The sequence below is a fragment of the Palaemon carinicauda genome, chromosome 28, assembly GCF_036898095.1.
Source record: "Palaemon carinicauda isolate YSFRI2023 chromosome 28, ASM3689809v2, whole genome shotgun sequence".
NCBI lineage: Eukaryota > Metazoa > Arthropoda > Malacostraca > Decapoda > Palaemonidae > Palaemon > Palaemon carinicauda.
This window is the reverse complement of record NC_090752.1, coordinates 54,286,723-54,301,950: the sequence shown is the minus strand read 5'-3', so window position 1 is coordinate 54,301,950 and position 15,228 is coordinate 54,286,723. Positions and strand designations below refer to the sequence as shown.

The 15,228-nt window shown below is 34.6% G+C and overlaps 1 protein-coding gene across 1 annotated transcript in view; it reads right to left on the bottom strand.

Annotated features, from left to right (window-relative positions):
* beg (malonyl-CoA-acyl carrier protein transacylase beg) overlaps positions 1-15,228 on the bottom strand; it is a 130,020-nt gene that overhangs the window by 10,346 nt on the left and 104,446 nt on the right. The window contains 4 exon segments of the mRNA XM_068351999.1: positions 3,145-3,264; positions 3,580-3,797; positions 8,339-8,448; positions 11,849-12,023. Coding sequence (XP_068208100.1) covers positions 3,145-3,264; positions 3,580-3,797; positions 8,339-8,448; positions 11,849-12,023 — 623 coding nt within the window.

Below are 15,228 nucleotides of genomic sequence, written 5' to 3'. Positions count from 1 at the left end.
ATGAAAATCAGGCGAGTACTGTACTGTATAAGAAATAAGAATTTTACTACAACTTTTTTCATAAGTACATAACTACAACATTTCTTTTAGTTTTGAAGACACACTGACTATTTTATGCATAAAAAAATTCTTCTCATTACTAACATCTTTTAAAACATATCTAATTCAAATTGAACTAACATTATTTAACAAAAAATAGCCTGAAAAATTATATCTTTAACCTGCATGCTTAAATGGAAATGATTTCCTTTAGAGAACTTTAAATTGTTAAGTAATAAAATTTATATTGGCCAATATTATCATGAAATAATATTTTCCGGCAGATTAACTAGAGAGAGAGAGAGAGAGAGAGAGAGAGAGAGAGAGAGAGAGAGAGAGAGAGAGAGAGAGAGAGAGAGAGAGAGAGAGAGAGAGAGAGAGAGAGAGGGGGGGGGGGGGGAGCTTAAACAACAACTAATGCCAGAAATCCATTATGATAAAAAAATATGCCATTAGGTCCAAATATATTTTATCAGGGTTTGTTATAAAGTTATATTGGCAAAACCACTCTTTCCAATAAAGTTTGTGTTCACTGCCTATTTAGCATTAGCCTTTTGTAACATTGTATTACAAAAATAATGCTTAAAAAATTAGCATGAAGGTTAAAAGCAAAAGCTGAAGAATACAGTATATTGGAAAGGACCAATTTGGATTTAGATAAAGATGTGGAACATGAGGCAATTGGCTGTATGAGAATGATGCAAAATAAGTTCCATTTGTTAATGAGGAATTTTTTTTTCATTGACTAAGAGAAAGCATTTGAAAGGGTACTTAATTCTAAAAAAAAAAAATATATATATCCATTGATTGGAAGAGAAAGAAGGTTAATAAAGATTTTATATAGAAATCAAACTGTAACAGAAAATATTGCAGGTGATGATTTGGAACCTGGAACAGTTGGAAGAGGAGTCAGACGGGGATGTTCTCTACCACCAATTCTGTTCATGAATAATCAATGATGAGAGTCGCTGAAAGATCTAGAAGATGGAATTAAGGTAGGAGGAGAAAGTGAAAATTATAAGATAAGCTGATGACAAGGCAGTTGTCTTTAGCACAAAAGAGGGTTTACAGGGATGATATATAAAATAAACAGGACAGCAGAGAAGCATAGAATGAAAATAAATATAGCTAGGATAATGAGAATTGCTAGAAGATGAAGACTACCTCCAATAAGCATGGAGATTGGAGATGAAGTTGTGGAGGAAGTCAGTCATTTCAAGTGCTTGGGAAGTATAACACTAGAGGGAAACTGTAGTAAGGATATTAAGAATAGAATAGCCCAAGGTAAGGTAGCTTTTGAGAGACTAACATTAATGGAAAAACATAAAATGGAAGTGAAAAGATTTTTAAAACGTTTCACATATGGAGTGTAGCATTGCACAATTCTGAAACCAGAATTGTTTCAATCTAAATGAGAAAAAATTCATGATTTAAATCAAAATGAAATATAATGTCAGAAATTACCTTAAAAAAAGAAAACTTCCAAAACTAGTTATTAGAGAGACTAATAAGTATTGCAACAAATGAACAAAATCATAGTTAATAGCTATAACATTTCGGGTAAACTTGTTGTTCTTGTGAACGGAAGTTGCTGTTGCAATTATACAAATTATAAAGGTCTTGATATTTTTTTAACAGCATTAATAAAAATGAAAAATTTTGTTATTAGTACAGTATGCACATGGTCTTTAATATATTTTTAGTTTCTTTCTTACTGTGTACTGTATGCTACAATAAAACTGATGTATATTAGCATTTTTGTTTGATTGCAGTTTTGCTTGTTTTTCTCTCTATTTATGTAATACTTGCTATGACGTCTGCTTCGATTAAATTATATGTCTGAATTTTGGTTTTCAAGAGAAAAACTCATCTCGAGTAATGTATATCAAACTATGGTTTCATTCAACATACATCAAGTTCAATACCAGAAAATACCCTCATTGTCTGTAACAAATAATCAGTAGCAGCAAATAAATATTGAAAAATAAATCATTTGAATCAAGAAAATTGATTAAAAATCTGATTTAAATTAGATTTTTTTATTTTTTTGTTTTAATGATTTTTTTCAACTGTCAAACGGACTATAAAAGCAACTGACAAGAAACATCTGGAAGCCTTTGAAATGTTGATATGAAGCAGGATGCTCAAAATAAACTGTAGACAAAAAGACAAATAATACAGAGAATAGTAGGCAAAGAGAAAACCCTAATTACAATAAAGAGAAGGCAGAAAAACTGGATAGGACAAATCTTAAGAGATGGTTACTGAAGGACATTAAAGTAGGTAAATTTGAAGGACAAAGACCTAGAGGAAGGAAAAAGTCAATGCTAGATGACCTGAAGGGAGGGAGAAGGTACCAAGAGCATAAAGAAGTGGCCATGAATAGGGAATTATGGAGGAAATCTAATCCATAACTGGACCTGCTTTAAGGGCAGAACACTGTAGTAATAGTAGCAGTAGTATTACAAATGCCATCACACAGTTTGGCTTTTAAATTTGTCAGACATTCAATAAATATAAAAGATAATATCAGCAATGTTTTGATAAACCAGAACCTCTCTTACGGCAGAACACTATGGTAATTGCAGTATTACAAATGCCATTACACAGTTTGGCTTTTAAATTTGTCTGACATTCATTAAGCATAAAAGATATCGGCAATGTTTTCATAGACCAGAACCTGCCTTAGTGTAGTAGAGCCCTATAGTAATAGTAGTATTACAAATGCTATCACACAGTTTGGCTTTTAAATGTCAGACATTCAATAAGTATAAAATATAATATCGACAATGTTTTGATGGACCAGAACCTGCCTTAGTGTAGAGCACTATAGTAATAGTAGTATTACAAATGCCATCACACAGTTTGGCTTTTAAATGTCAGACATTCAATACGTATATAAAATAATATCGGTAATGTTTTGATAGACCAGGACCTGTCTTAGGGCATAACACTATAGTGATAGTAGTAGTTGTAGTAGTATTACAAATACCATCACACAGTTTGGCTTTTAAATTTGTCAGACATTCAATAAGTATAAAAGATATTGGCAATATTTTGATAGATACCAACGTTTTATATACCGAATCTATAATTTGGTTTTACCTTTCTAACTGCGTCTGCTGCAGGTCTCATCAGATCGGTGTGGAATGCTCCTGACACAGGCAATCTCTTTAATCGTTTTAAACGAAAGTCGCTTTTATTTTTATCAATGAAGGACAGAGCCTGAAACAGAAGTATTTAGTATAGTAAGCAGAACATTTTATTTGACTTAAATATTTCCTAATAACTGGGGAACCTACACCTTTTTGGTCAGTCAAGTTTGATTATTACTTCATTAATATTCAAGTTACAAGAATCATAAACCCTGGGCAAAAACACACCATTAGTAAATATATATAACAAAATCTTATATATATACACTGGCTAGGTAGTCCCAAAATTCCTCACTATCCAAGAAACTTAAGAAAACCCCAGTAAACTGTAAGAAAAATGTCAATACAGTAAATTATACTTAACAAGAGACACAACTTTACTTACTTCATCATTGCCAGCAATTACTTTACAATGTGGATACAGATAGCTTGCAACTCTGCAATCTACATCGGGTAATCCTTTCCTTTTGCAAAATTCTTTAGCGACTGAACAAGCAAATTCTAGCCTTGAATCTGGTCCATATAATACAGTCATCATTCCACTTGGTGTAATTTCTGAAGCGTACTGCATGGCTGAAGCTCGTACTTTCACCAACTTCATAGCTGAAAATTACAACAGCTGTTAATCGAAGGGAAATTAATACTGTACTGTATACGACAAGTCAGTTAAAAATTATTCCCATAATACCTTCACAGAACTATAATATGATTCTACCTGAATAAATTTTCTTGGCAAATGGAGTTGACATGAGAAGATTTATTCATTGTACTAAGAAATAAAAAAAAAAAAAAAGTCACAAAGCTGTAACAACAAAGTCTCAAATGCTGAAACGATAGGTTTACTTTACTGCGCAGAGATGTTAGCGTTATCGGTGAACTTCACATAATGTACCGTATGCCTTAAACAAGGGTCTTCTGGACCCTAGCTGCTTACTAAAAATTTTCACCTAACTGTAATAACAAATAAGTCTCGAAAGCTGAAACAATATGTTTACTTTACAGCGCAGAGAGGTTAGTTTTATAAGAGAACTTCATATGATGTACTATATGCCTTACTAAAAGGTCTTAGCAGCATCACTTTGGACCATAGCTGCATACACTTTTTACATAGCCTTTTACTTTAGCTCTTGTTTCTGCTCCCCTACTTCACAGTACTGTACAACTACAGGATTTTCACCATTTGCATCTCAGCGATGAATTGGGCTTTACAAATCATAAATAAAAAGGAGTTTTAATTAAACAAAAACTGAAAAGTTGATTGAAATAGTATTTAAAGCATTATGACAGGCATGTGGGTCTTGACCAAAGGAAATAATTGCAAAGGAAGAGAAAGCAAAAGAGAAACTGCAAAAATACTTTGGCATTTCTTACACTGAGCTGCACATAGCACTTGTAGACTGTGTCCCTTGTCTAGGCATTATCCACTCTGAGATCAAGATTACATCATTAGCAAACCTTGGAATTCTAATTACTACAAAATAGGCAGTAGGTAGGCCAGGGCACCAACCACCCATTGAGATACTACTTTGACTGGCCAGACAGTACTACATTGGATCATCCTCTCTCGTTACAGTTCATTTTCCCTTTGCCTACACACGCACCAAGATAGTCTGGCCTATTCTTCACATATTCTCCTCTGTCCTTATACAACTGACAACACCAAACAATTCTTTTTCACCCAAGGGGTTACTACACTGTAATTGTTCAGTGGCCACTTTCCTCTTGGTAAGGGTAGAAGAGACTTTAGCTGTGGTAAGCAGCTCTTCTAGAAGGAGGACTCTCCAAAATCAAACCATTGTGCTCTAGTCTTGGGTAGTGCCATAACTTCTGTACCATGGTCTTCCACTGTCTTGGATTAAAGTTCTCTTCCTTGAGGGTACACTATTTTATCTTATTTCCCTGTCTCTTGTTTTGTTTAAGCTTTTATGGCTTATATAGGAGATATTTATTTTAATGTTGTTACTGGTCTTTTAATATTTTATTTTTCCTTGTTTCCTTTCCTTACTGGGCTATATTTCCTGTTGGAGCCCCTGGGCTTATAGCATCCTGCTTTTCCAACTAGAGTTGTAGCTTAGCAATTAATAATAATAATAGTAATAGTAATAATAATAATAAAGGGATTTTGACGAAGGAAAAATCTATTTCTGGGGAGAGACCTGTGACGCCCGGTGAAAAGGGTCCTTCTTTACACTTTTCTAATATAAATCTTCCAAATATACTAGAGAAAGATAAAAGCATGGAATGCAGAGGTTACTACCCTCGCACGATCACCTTGTGGGTGTCGTGTATACAACAAGGGCGTGTGAAAACCACTATTCACAGGCTGTCTTCCATTTAGATAATCCCTTCATCAAAGGGGAGGGCCGTGACAGGCCCTAGAGAACACAGTTGGACTACCCCACCGACACCTACTACTCGCGCCCTCCAGGTCATCCTTCTGTTTTGGACTTGCCCGCTAAGTCGTTATTGTTTTGTTCGGTGTTTTTTGCAAGTGATTGTCGTTAATTCAACATGACTGACGTTGCTACTTCACCTTTACCAATGTTAAGAACCATAGTTTGTTTTGACAGTTTTTTCAGTACCAGGCATTTGTTCTTTTTCCAGTATTGTGGATTTTAGTTTTGGAAGTGGTTGGCCTGCCTCGTTATCGGCAGCCATTTTGGTTTTGTTCGCTTCGGTAGTTTTTCAAGTTAATATTGCCCATCTGGTACTCTGTCATCTAGGTTATATCACTTACGTTTTATGACCAATATTATTATCATTATTTATTATTGGTTTTTATATGGTATTTATTTGCTAGCAAGTCCAATTTGGACGAAGAATATCGATCTAGTCTTTGTTATAGTTATGTACACGCCTCAGGAAGGTGCTCGTTTTAGACTATATCTTTATGTTTATTTGTTACGTTGTAGTTATTCTTCGTTCTTGGTTATTACAATTTTATCATTATTCTTATCATATTATTGTGTGATTTTGGTTCTTTATTATGTAACCTTGAGAGCGTGAGCATGGAGTGCTCGTTTTCTGTTACTACAGTTACGAGTTACCCCTTCTCTCGTTTTCTTTATTAAGCTCGAGTAGAGGAGGTGGATTTCCCGTTTTCCGTATTATACGATCACGAGTTATTCCTGCCTCCTCTTATTCTCCTGGTTGATGATATTACGTATAATGATATTCACGTTTTATTGATGTGGTTACTGTTAAAAAATTTTTTAGAATCCAAAGTAGACATTTTATAGTCCAATCTACTTCTGGTGACTTGTTTTTTACATACGTACCATGTACAAGTATCTCACTCTTAAATAACACAATATCCACTCTTCAATCTTACAATGAACAATTAAAATCTCCCTAAGCCGATAAGCAACCATTGTGATTTGCCAACATGCTCAAGTAAGGGGTAAAACTAATATACTAAACAAATTTATCAGTCAATTATTTCATATAAAACAAGGTAACTACCATAAACAAATTGTTTGGAAGTATATTTTGTATTTGGTTCATCTAAAATATTTTAAGTTCATTATTTTCTCGACTTTGTAAGATGATAAATAGAAGTTTCAAGGTAACAAAACATACGATTAGACAACTTTTGCAATATCCATCCAGTTACCAAAACATTAATTCTCCAGGGAGAGAAAATTGCAAATAGGAATCTTATGGGCTCATGATCAAAGGAATCAGGAAGAGAAAGGTCAGCCACGGACTCTTAGCACTAATGTCCAGTTCCTAACCTCTACCAATTTCTTTAATCATGGAAGGCTACTAGATACACCAAGGCAAGGCTATATACCATAAGCTTGAATTTATCATAGAAATCCACTTTTGATGATATTTCTGGACTATGAAAAGCTTTTGATAGTGTGAACCGGCCATTTTTGTTGAGGGTCCCAAGTTATGGAATTCCTCTTAAATATGTGAATTTGATTAAATCTGTTCATGAGCATAGCAAGTGCAAAGTTAATGTTAGTGGAGTCTTATAAAATGAATTTCCAGTGAACAGCAGAGTACTCCAAGGGAATGTGTTGTCACCTATGTTGTTTATCCTCCTCATGGATTTTGTAATGTGTAGAACAGTCGGAGATGGTGGAGAAAGATTGTACTGGATTGGGGATAGGAATTTAGCAGACCTAGAGTATGCTGATGATGCTGTCTTTTTTAGCAGAACACCACAAGATTTGCAATGCTTGCTTACTAGAATGCATGAAATATCACATGAGATTGGGCTGAAGATAAATAGAAGAAAGACAGATGATGAGAACAGAGTATGCGATGGAAGATGAAATATTGGAAGGAGAAAGGATCAATGAGGTAGAAACATTTAAGTATTTAGGAACTATGATCTCCAATACAGTGTCTTTAGAATTAGAGTTTAGTGAAAGATTGAAAAAAGCAAATCAGACAATGGCTAAGTAAAATTGGAAATCAAATCGCCTGAAATTACATATAAAAAATCAGACTACATATCAGTTTAGCGAGATCGGTGTTACTCTATGAACAAGAATCATGGTATGACAATGAAACAATCTCCAGTAGATTTAGTAGATTTGAGAACATAGCCCTCAGAAGGATATTGGGAGTTAAATAGCAGGATACAATCTAACCAAGGCCCTTTACGTCAATAGGTGTAGGAGATAATGAAGATGAATTTTTCAATAGCTCAAGATAACAAATAACATCACATTGTACTGACGTATCATAACAATGTGGTGATGGATGGCTAGGCCCATTAAGGTTTGCAACAAAGACCAAAATATCACCAAAGATTCAGAATTAGTTGAAGCAGAAGTAATGATGCATTCAAAGTAAAGCTTTCAAACTTCAATAAAAGAAAGACTACTGTCCAGAATAAGTCTTCAAAGGTAATGTAGCATCCATGTACAATTGCATCCACCCAAGTGCCAAGCAGGCACCAGGATTCCATGTCTGGAAATTCAACTCTTGTTTCATGTGGCATTAAAGTAAGTAACATTAATATGTAAGATCTCTTCCACTGAGCAAACAATCCTAGAGAATTTAAAATTAATCTTAATATAAGGTTTCAACTAATTTCAAAGCAAATCCTTCTGGCAAGCTGATTGGGAACTATACAACTGTCGCTCACTAATAACATTAAACAACTTTTAAATGATTAAGCATCTCACCTTCTTCAAAGGACAGGGAACCTGCAAATGTTAAAGCAGTGATCTCTCCTACACTGTAGCCAGCTACACCCACGCACGACTCCAACGCCTGTGGTTCTTCTTCTCTCAACCTATAAATATAATAAGTGGGCTGTAAAAATACAAACTACTAAACTTTGTCTATATTTTCATTTGTGTGATTAAAATTGTCTTTCCAATTTTGCTTTAATCCCATGACTTTCATGACTAACTATTTTAAGTAGCATTTTAGATTGTTCGTGATTTGTCTCTCCTTCCTTCCTCCACTTTTTTTTTTCTCTCCTAAGGTCAAATGCAGGTAGATAGAGAAAAAGAAACTTTGGATGCCAATTTCATTGGCATAAAACAACTTCAAAATAGCTGTTAATTGGAGTCTCTTGTGACCTAATGTTCCTTGTTCCCCTTAGCATTCATCAAATTGTTGAAGGTACTAGATCTAGCCACCATCAAGTCAGCTCATCTAGTGTACTAGCCTTGACTACTGTATATAGAGAAGTAATATCGTAATCTACACATACATCATGCACTAATGTTACATCTCAAACTACTGTATTATGAAAAGGCAGTCCTATTTAAATAAGTACATTAAAAACCCAAGACCTAGGATGTCTTTGTCAGCTGCTAGACCAAACTTTACACAAAATCCTCCAGAAACTGCCTGGTATTTAACAAATCTCTTCAAATCCATTAAAAAAATCCACATAATACTGGAGTCTCAACATTATCTCCATAAAACTTTTCTAGCTCTTCTGGCAATGTTCAAAAGTTGACCAAAATTGGAAATCTAATAACAATATCCATTTGTACACTAATCTGACATTGATATTTTTTTTTGTCTCTGGAAGCTCAGTATTGTATGTCAATTTTAATCAATTTCCAATTTTTTTTCTTCAAATGTACTAATGCCATTAGTAAATTAATTAAACGCATTTGCGTCTTGCCAACAACTCCATGGTGTGCATTACGTATCGCCATCTTCACTCCCAAGTCAAGTAAGTCCCTATCCTCTTTGACGACCCTAGTCTGTGGGGAGGAGGGTGGGCATGTATATAAACATTAGGAGAGTACTGTATATGAATAAAGTTTATTAATAAAATTCTGTTTATTTCAATGATAATCCCTTTAGTTCATATTACTGATGCCCACACACTAATAGTGGTGGGTAGTCAGAGAAGGAGAGAGGTAAGGCCTTTGGTTTCCCATAACCAATTATGTCGTGGACGGACTTAGTATAGTCTAGGTTTTTAGGTAACTCCTAGAACTCCAGAATGACATTTTTTAAATATTACTATCACATATTACTAACCTATATAACAACTTAATTACTAGAACTACACATAATACAGTATTACAAAAACATACAAACTAAACCTGAAAGGTAACTAGACCACAACCCTGAAGCAGAATTCTACCAAACTAACAAATTAAATTCACAATGTTATTATACCACATCCCCAGCATCCACTATAGGCCCTAAAGTCCAAGAACAGTGATACATAAACCAGGACACCTTAAGGAAATGTTTAGCAAATACAGACTAGGTACATTAATATGCTGACTAAAAACCTTTCCAAAAATTTTGAGGTATAGCTGTACTTATAACATGATCCCTAATTTTCAAATTTGTCATTAGATATGGATACAATTCTTTATGAGCTTCCGTAACAAAACATTTAATACCAATAGATATTGCATTCTTGGACAGAGGTAGCACTGGAATTCTAATACCACACAACAAACTAGGCAAATTATTTCCAATGGCCGTTTCGTCCAAATCATATAAAACGGCTCTCACTGGTCAAGGAAAATTCCTTTTGTAAAGAAATATGAGAAAATTATGGTAAACTTTTGGTCTTAAAAAAATAATTTTTAGCACTGAAATCAGGCAAAAGGAGATAAAATAATTTTACATTACCCAAAACCTACTTTCAAAGGTATTGCTTGCAGTCAACTTATTTATTTTGCTGGTGCCAAAGCCAACATAAATAAATCTTCAGCTATGAGATCTTAAGCTACAGTTTTTCCAAAGGTTAAATACGTGAACCCTTTCAATACTGTAACACTGTATCTAAATTCCAAAACACTGATTAACTACTGGAGTTCTTCCAATATTAAAAGACCTAGAAACACTCGCTGCAATACCTGATACAGAAAAATCTAGTACAAGATGCTTATATAGAAAGTTTATCATAGCACATGAAACTTGAAAATTTTATAATACTGTATTATCTAAACTAGTTCCAGTAACATTCATTTATTTAAACCAACCAAAATCGACATTCTATTGTTTTTATATACAGTATACTCTATCATTAGTTGACTTTTTGGAGCCTACAATTGCCAACTTAAAGGATCTTGAATACTGTGGATAGACTCCACTTTGTAAGATGAAGTTTGTAGGGGTTTATTCAACTTTCTTTTACACTTGGAACCTTTAAATCTGATCAGCAACCATGAAATATACATTTCCAAAGAGGAACAACGAGGCCTTTGCAGTGTTCACAATTATCTGATTAACAAAAGTGACCCTGGCACAAAAAACGGCAAATGCAGATCATGATAACCCAAAAACAATTCGGTTGTACAATTACCTAACGACTGAAAACAAATCTGGGAGAAGACTGTCTTTAAACCACTAAAAATAACAAAAAAATAAATTATCATCTGGAGGTCATGTCTTGACACCACCAGCTTGATCGATTTGGAAATGGCAAGAAGGCATTAAGATAAGCACAACCCGACATTGTCGGTAGACGATAGTTGGTCTCATTACTTTGCGAGGGGTATTAGTATATTTGAAGGAAAGAAAATGGAAATTTTAAAAAGGTTAACGTCGACATACTAAACTTCCTGAGGTAGAAGCAACATGAATATCAGGAAAGGTTCATAGAAATAATAATTGAAAGTTTTCAACCATTTAAAGAACAATAGTGTTATTATCTAGCACTCCTAGAAAGTATCACCATTGTTAAAAATTGTAACAAAGAAAGCATTACTTCAGATAGATACCTTGGGTGCTGAGAAAATGAGTTAGAGATGGATGGATTGAAGTATATATGGAAAGGCATTACAATGGAAAAATTCAAGTTTAACCCTAAGCACTTGCCAAATACATATATATACCAAGGCATTTCCCCCAATTTGGAGGGTAGCCGACATCAAACAAATGAAACAGAAAAGGGGACCTCTCCTCTCTGCGTTCCTTGCCAAATGAAAACTTTAAACGATGAATACCTCGTTTGTGGCAAAGGGTAAAAGTAAGATAAAGCTTTAATGGCCTCTCTATCATCAATAATAAATTTTCTCGGGAAAATTAATCAATAATTTTACTTTTAAAAAGAGGTGCACAGTACCATACTCAACAAATTCTACTCATGCAAAATTTCTAACTTTCCATTTAAGTGTAAACATATAAGAAAGGCCAGTTCTATACATTTGTAAGGGTTATTTCTGCTTCCTTAAACTATCTTGTACAAATGTTATTCAACTTACTTTTCAACAGCAGCTAACGATGCAACCACTATTGCTGGCTGCTGATATTCTGTTTTATTAAGTTTCTCAGCTGGTCCATTTAAACTTAAATCTAAAAGGTCATATCCTAGTATCTGAGAAGCAGCTTCATACATGTCACGAACATTAGGGTATTCCAGCATCTCTTTGGCCATACCTGGAAATGGAAGAATCACTACTATAACATACAGTATTCTTAACCTTTACAGCATTGTTACTTGCACCTGTCACTGAATATTTATTTGCTATTCAAAACACAAAAAGGAGCAAAACTGCTCTGAGCATCTTTAGAAGAAAGATTAAAAAAAATTATTTTCATACTTTCCTTATACAAGTATCAGAAAAGGCTATTCACTAAAAGTACCATCTTGACAACCTTAATAAGAATTAACAAAATGTGCAGTAAGCACTTTGGCCCCGACAACGGAGGGACCGCTACACTTGCAGAAAATAGGTTTTGCGTTTCTAAGGCAAATCATACAAGCAAATAATTTTCTCAACTGTTGTACTTTCTGTGTACATTCACACAGTTCAACATTAATGTCCTTACTTTCATCGGTATTTCACCAAATTTCTCTTGCCCCACTCCAGTTTTCTTATACAAATAAATACAGTATAATTTTTTTTACTAATTTTCCATTATTGCAATCCTTTTATAACAATGTTGATGGATATTCTTTTTCAAGAATGTTTTTGGATATCCTTTTTTTGAAAAAGTTAGATCAATTTTACAGCCCTTTTATACTTGGTATCTATGAATGAGCAACCATGAATGATAATTATTAATAAAATTATACAATAACCGTAATAAGCCAGAGTTTTCTTTTCAGAAATTACCCAATAATTATAATCATAGTTTCTTCTTCATGTACCAGAGGAAGAAGTGAAAAATGTGTTTCCTTGGATTTCAACTAGTCTGATCAATTGTCCACATCCCTAAACACTAGTGGGAATTGCTAGCACTCAATGGTGATTTTGTATTTTGCTTTTGAGCCCACAAGTTTGTTGGAAGGGGGGAAGTATACATACACAAATATTGTTGAAGTACTGAAATATACTTATTATAAAAATGTGCTTTGTTTCAATGAATCCCTCACCAATATTCATATGGTGAATACCACATTTACTTAGAAGTTAGGATAGTTTAAATCCACTTTGATGGTTACATAGAATTAAAAGATTTTGGAAATACCTTTAAACGTTCTATCCTGCAATCTTGTACACTATCTATTTTACTTGTTACAGCCTGAGGATGGTAACAGGATTGGGGTTTCTCTTTTCATTACAGTGGGATGAGAATGTTATGAGAATGGGACGAGAAGCACAGTATATTCTTCAGTATGGGTACCTGTCCCTGAACTCAAGACTGTCATTTAATGTAGAACGGGCTATTATTATTATCATTACTTGTTAAGGTACAACCATAGCTGGAAAAGCAGGATGTTATAAGCCCAGGGGCTCCAACAGGGAATATAGCCCAGTGAGGAAAGGAAACAAGGAAAAATAAAATATTTCAAGAACAGAAACAACATTAAAATAAATATTTTTTAAATAAACTATAAAAACTTTAACAAAACAAGAGGAAGAGAAATAATAGAAAGTGTACCAGAGTGTAGCCTCAAGCACGAGAACTCTAACCAAAGACAGTGTAAGACCATGGTACAGAGGCTATGGCACTACCCAAGACTAGAGAACAATGGTTTGATTTTGGAGTGTCCTCCTAGAAGAGCTGCTTATCATAGCTAAAGAATCTCCTCTACCCTTACCATGAGGAGAGTGGCCACCGAACAATTACATTGTACTAGTTAACCCCTTGAGCGGGGAAGAATAGTTTGGTAATCTCAGTGTAAACAGGTGTAAGAGAACAGAGGAGAATATGTAATGAATAGGCCAGACTATTCAATGTACGTGTAAGCAAAGGGAAAATGAACCGTAACCAGAGAGAAGGATCCAGTGTAGTACTATCTGGCCAGTCAAAGGACCCCATACCTCTCTAGCTGTAGTATCTCAATGGGTGGATGGTGCCCTGACCAACCACCTACCTTTTAAAAATAGAATGGAGAAGTATGTGTCCAATAAGCACTTATGTATACCTCAATGCTTTCAAACAGTCAACCAGGCAAACTTCAGTGGAAGGCTGGAGGATATGTAAGGACACATTTAGGTTCAAGCCAATGTGTTCCACAATACAATTAATAACTATGCCCAGAGAGAATCTTAAAATTTGGATATTCTTCAAATAAGGGGCAAAATCATAATTCACTTCCAACTAAGGGAGATCATGAGGAAATTGAGAGACAAGGCAACTCCCTTTATTAATAGATTTTTACCTCTAGCATAGGTAGTAATGCCTCAATGCAATAATCAAGCTCTTTATTATGGGATATGGCTGTTCTCAAAACTGCATAATAATTGGAATAGATTTATGAATTTGGGACAAAAGGCCCAGCATTAGGGTTTGGTAGGCCATTCCGAGCCCATGTGCAACAAGGGGAAAACCCTTCCTTGTAGTATGAAGGAAAAGTTAAGAACCTGGATAGCAAGATCTTAGAAAGGAAACGGGAACAGAGGTAAAGCATATGGTTAAAAAGAGCATACGCCTTAGGCCCAAAGGACACTGCAAAAGCCTTTTAGGTAAAACCTCCAGTGCACCACTTAAAGTAAACTGACAGTATTCCCACACTATAGGAATTTAAATGTTCCTAAGAGTGGAAAAAAAAATCTTGACCTTGTCACAAAAGGCAAATTTTATGCAAAGGAGGCTCTTAATAACTTTCCTTAAACCCAAGGAGCATCTTGTCAGTCTCCCTTCTTGTAAGATCACAGAGCAGGCAACAATATGTGCCTAATTAAGCCTTTGGACTATAATAATTCTTTCCCATAAATCCTGGCAAAAGAGAATATTGCATTTTTAGGGATGAAGCTAACATTGCACAACTAGGCAGTGCCAATGGCACAAGCTAGGGGAAAGAGTTTCTTCACTGATAATCAACAAGGCAGTGCCAATGGCACAAGCTAAGAGAAAGAGGTTCTTCACTGATAATCCTTTAATGATAATACTTTAAACACAAAAGGATAGAGTTTACTTAAAAGGAGTCCAGATAAATATTCAAATATCATATCTATATTACAAAAGATATGCCTTGATGCAATTGAAAAATATTTTTCATAATTCTGACCATCCTTTGCATTCAGATCTCCCCAGACTGTACAGTAGTACTAGGTATGCACTTAATTCTAACACCCTTTCCTTCTTCATCATGATGCCCAACATTACACAGTATTTTAAAAGTTTTATTCCAGCTGTGTTCAGACTGGAATAATTTTCCTAATCTGGTTGCAGAATCAATACAATTTCTGAA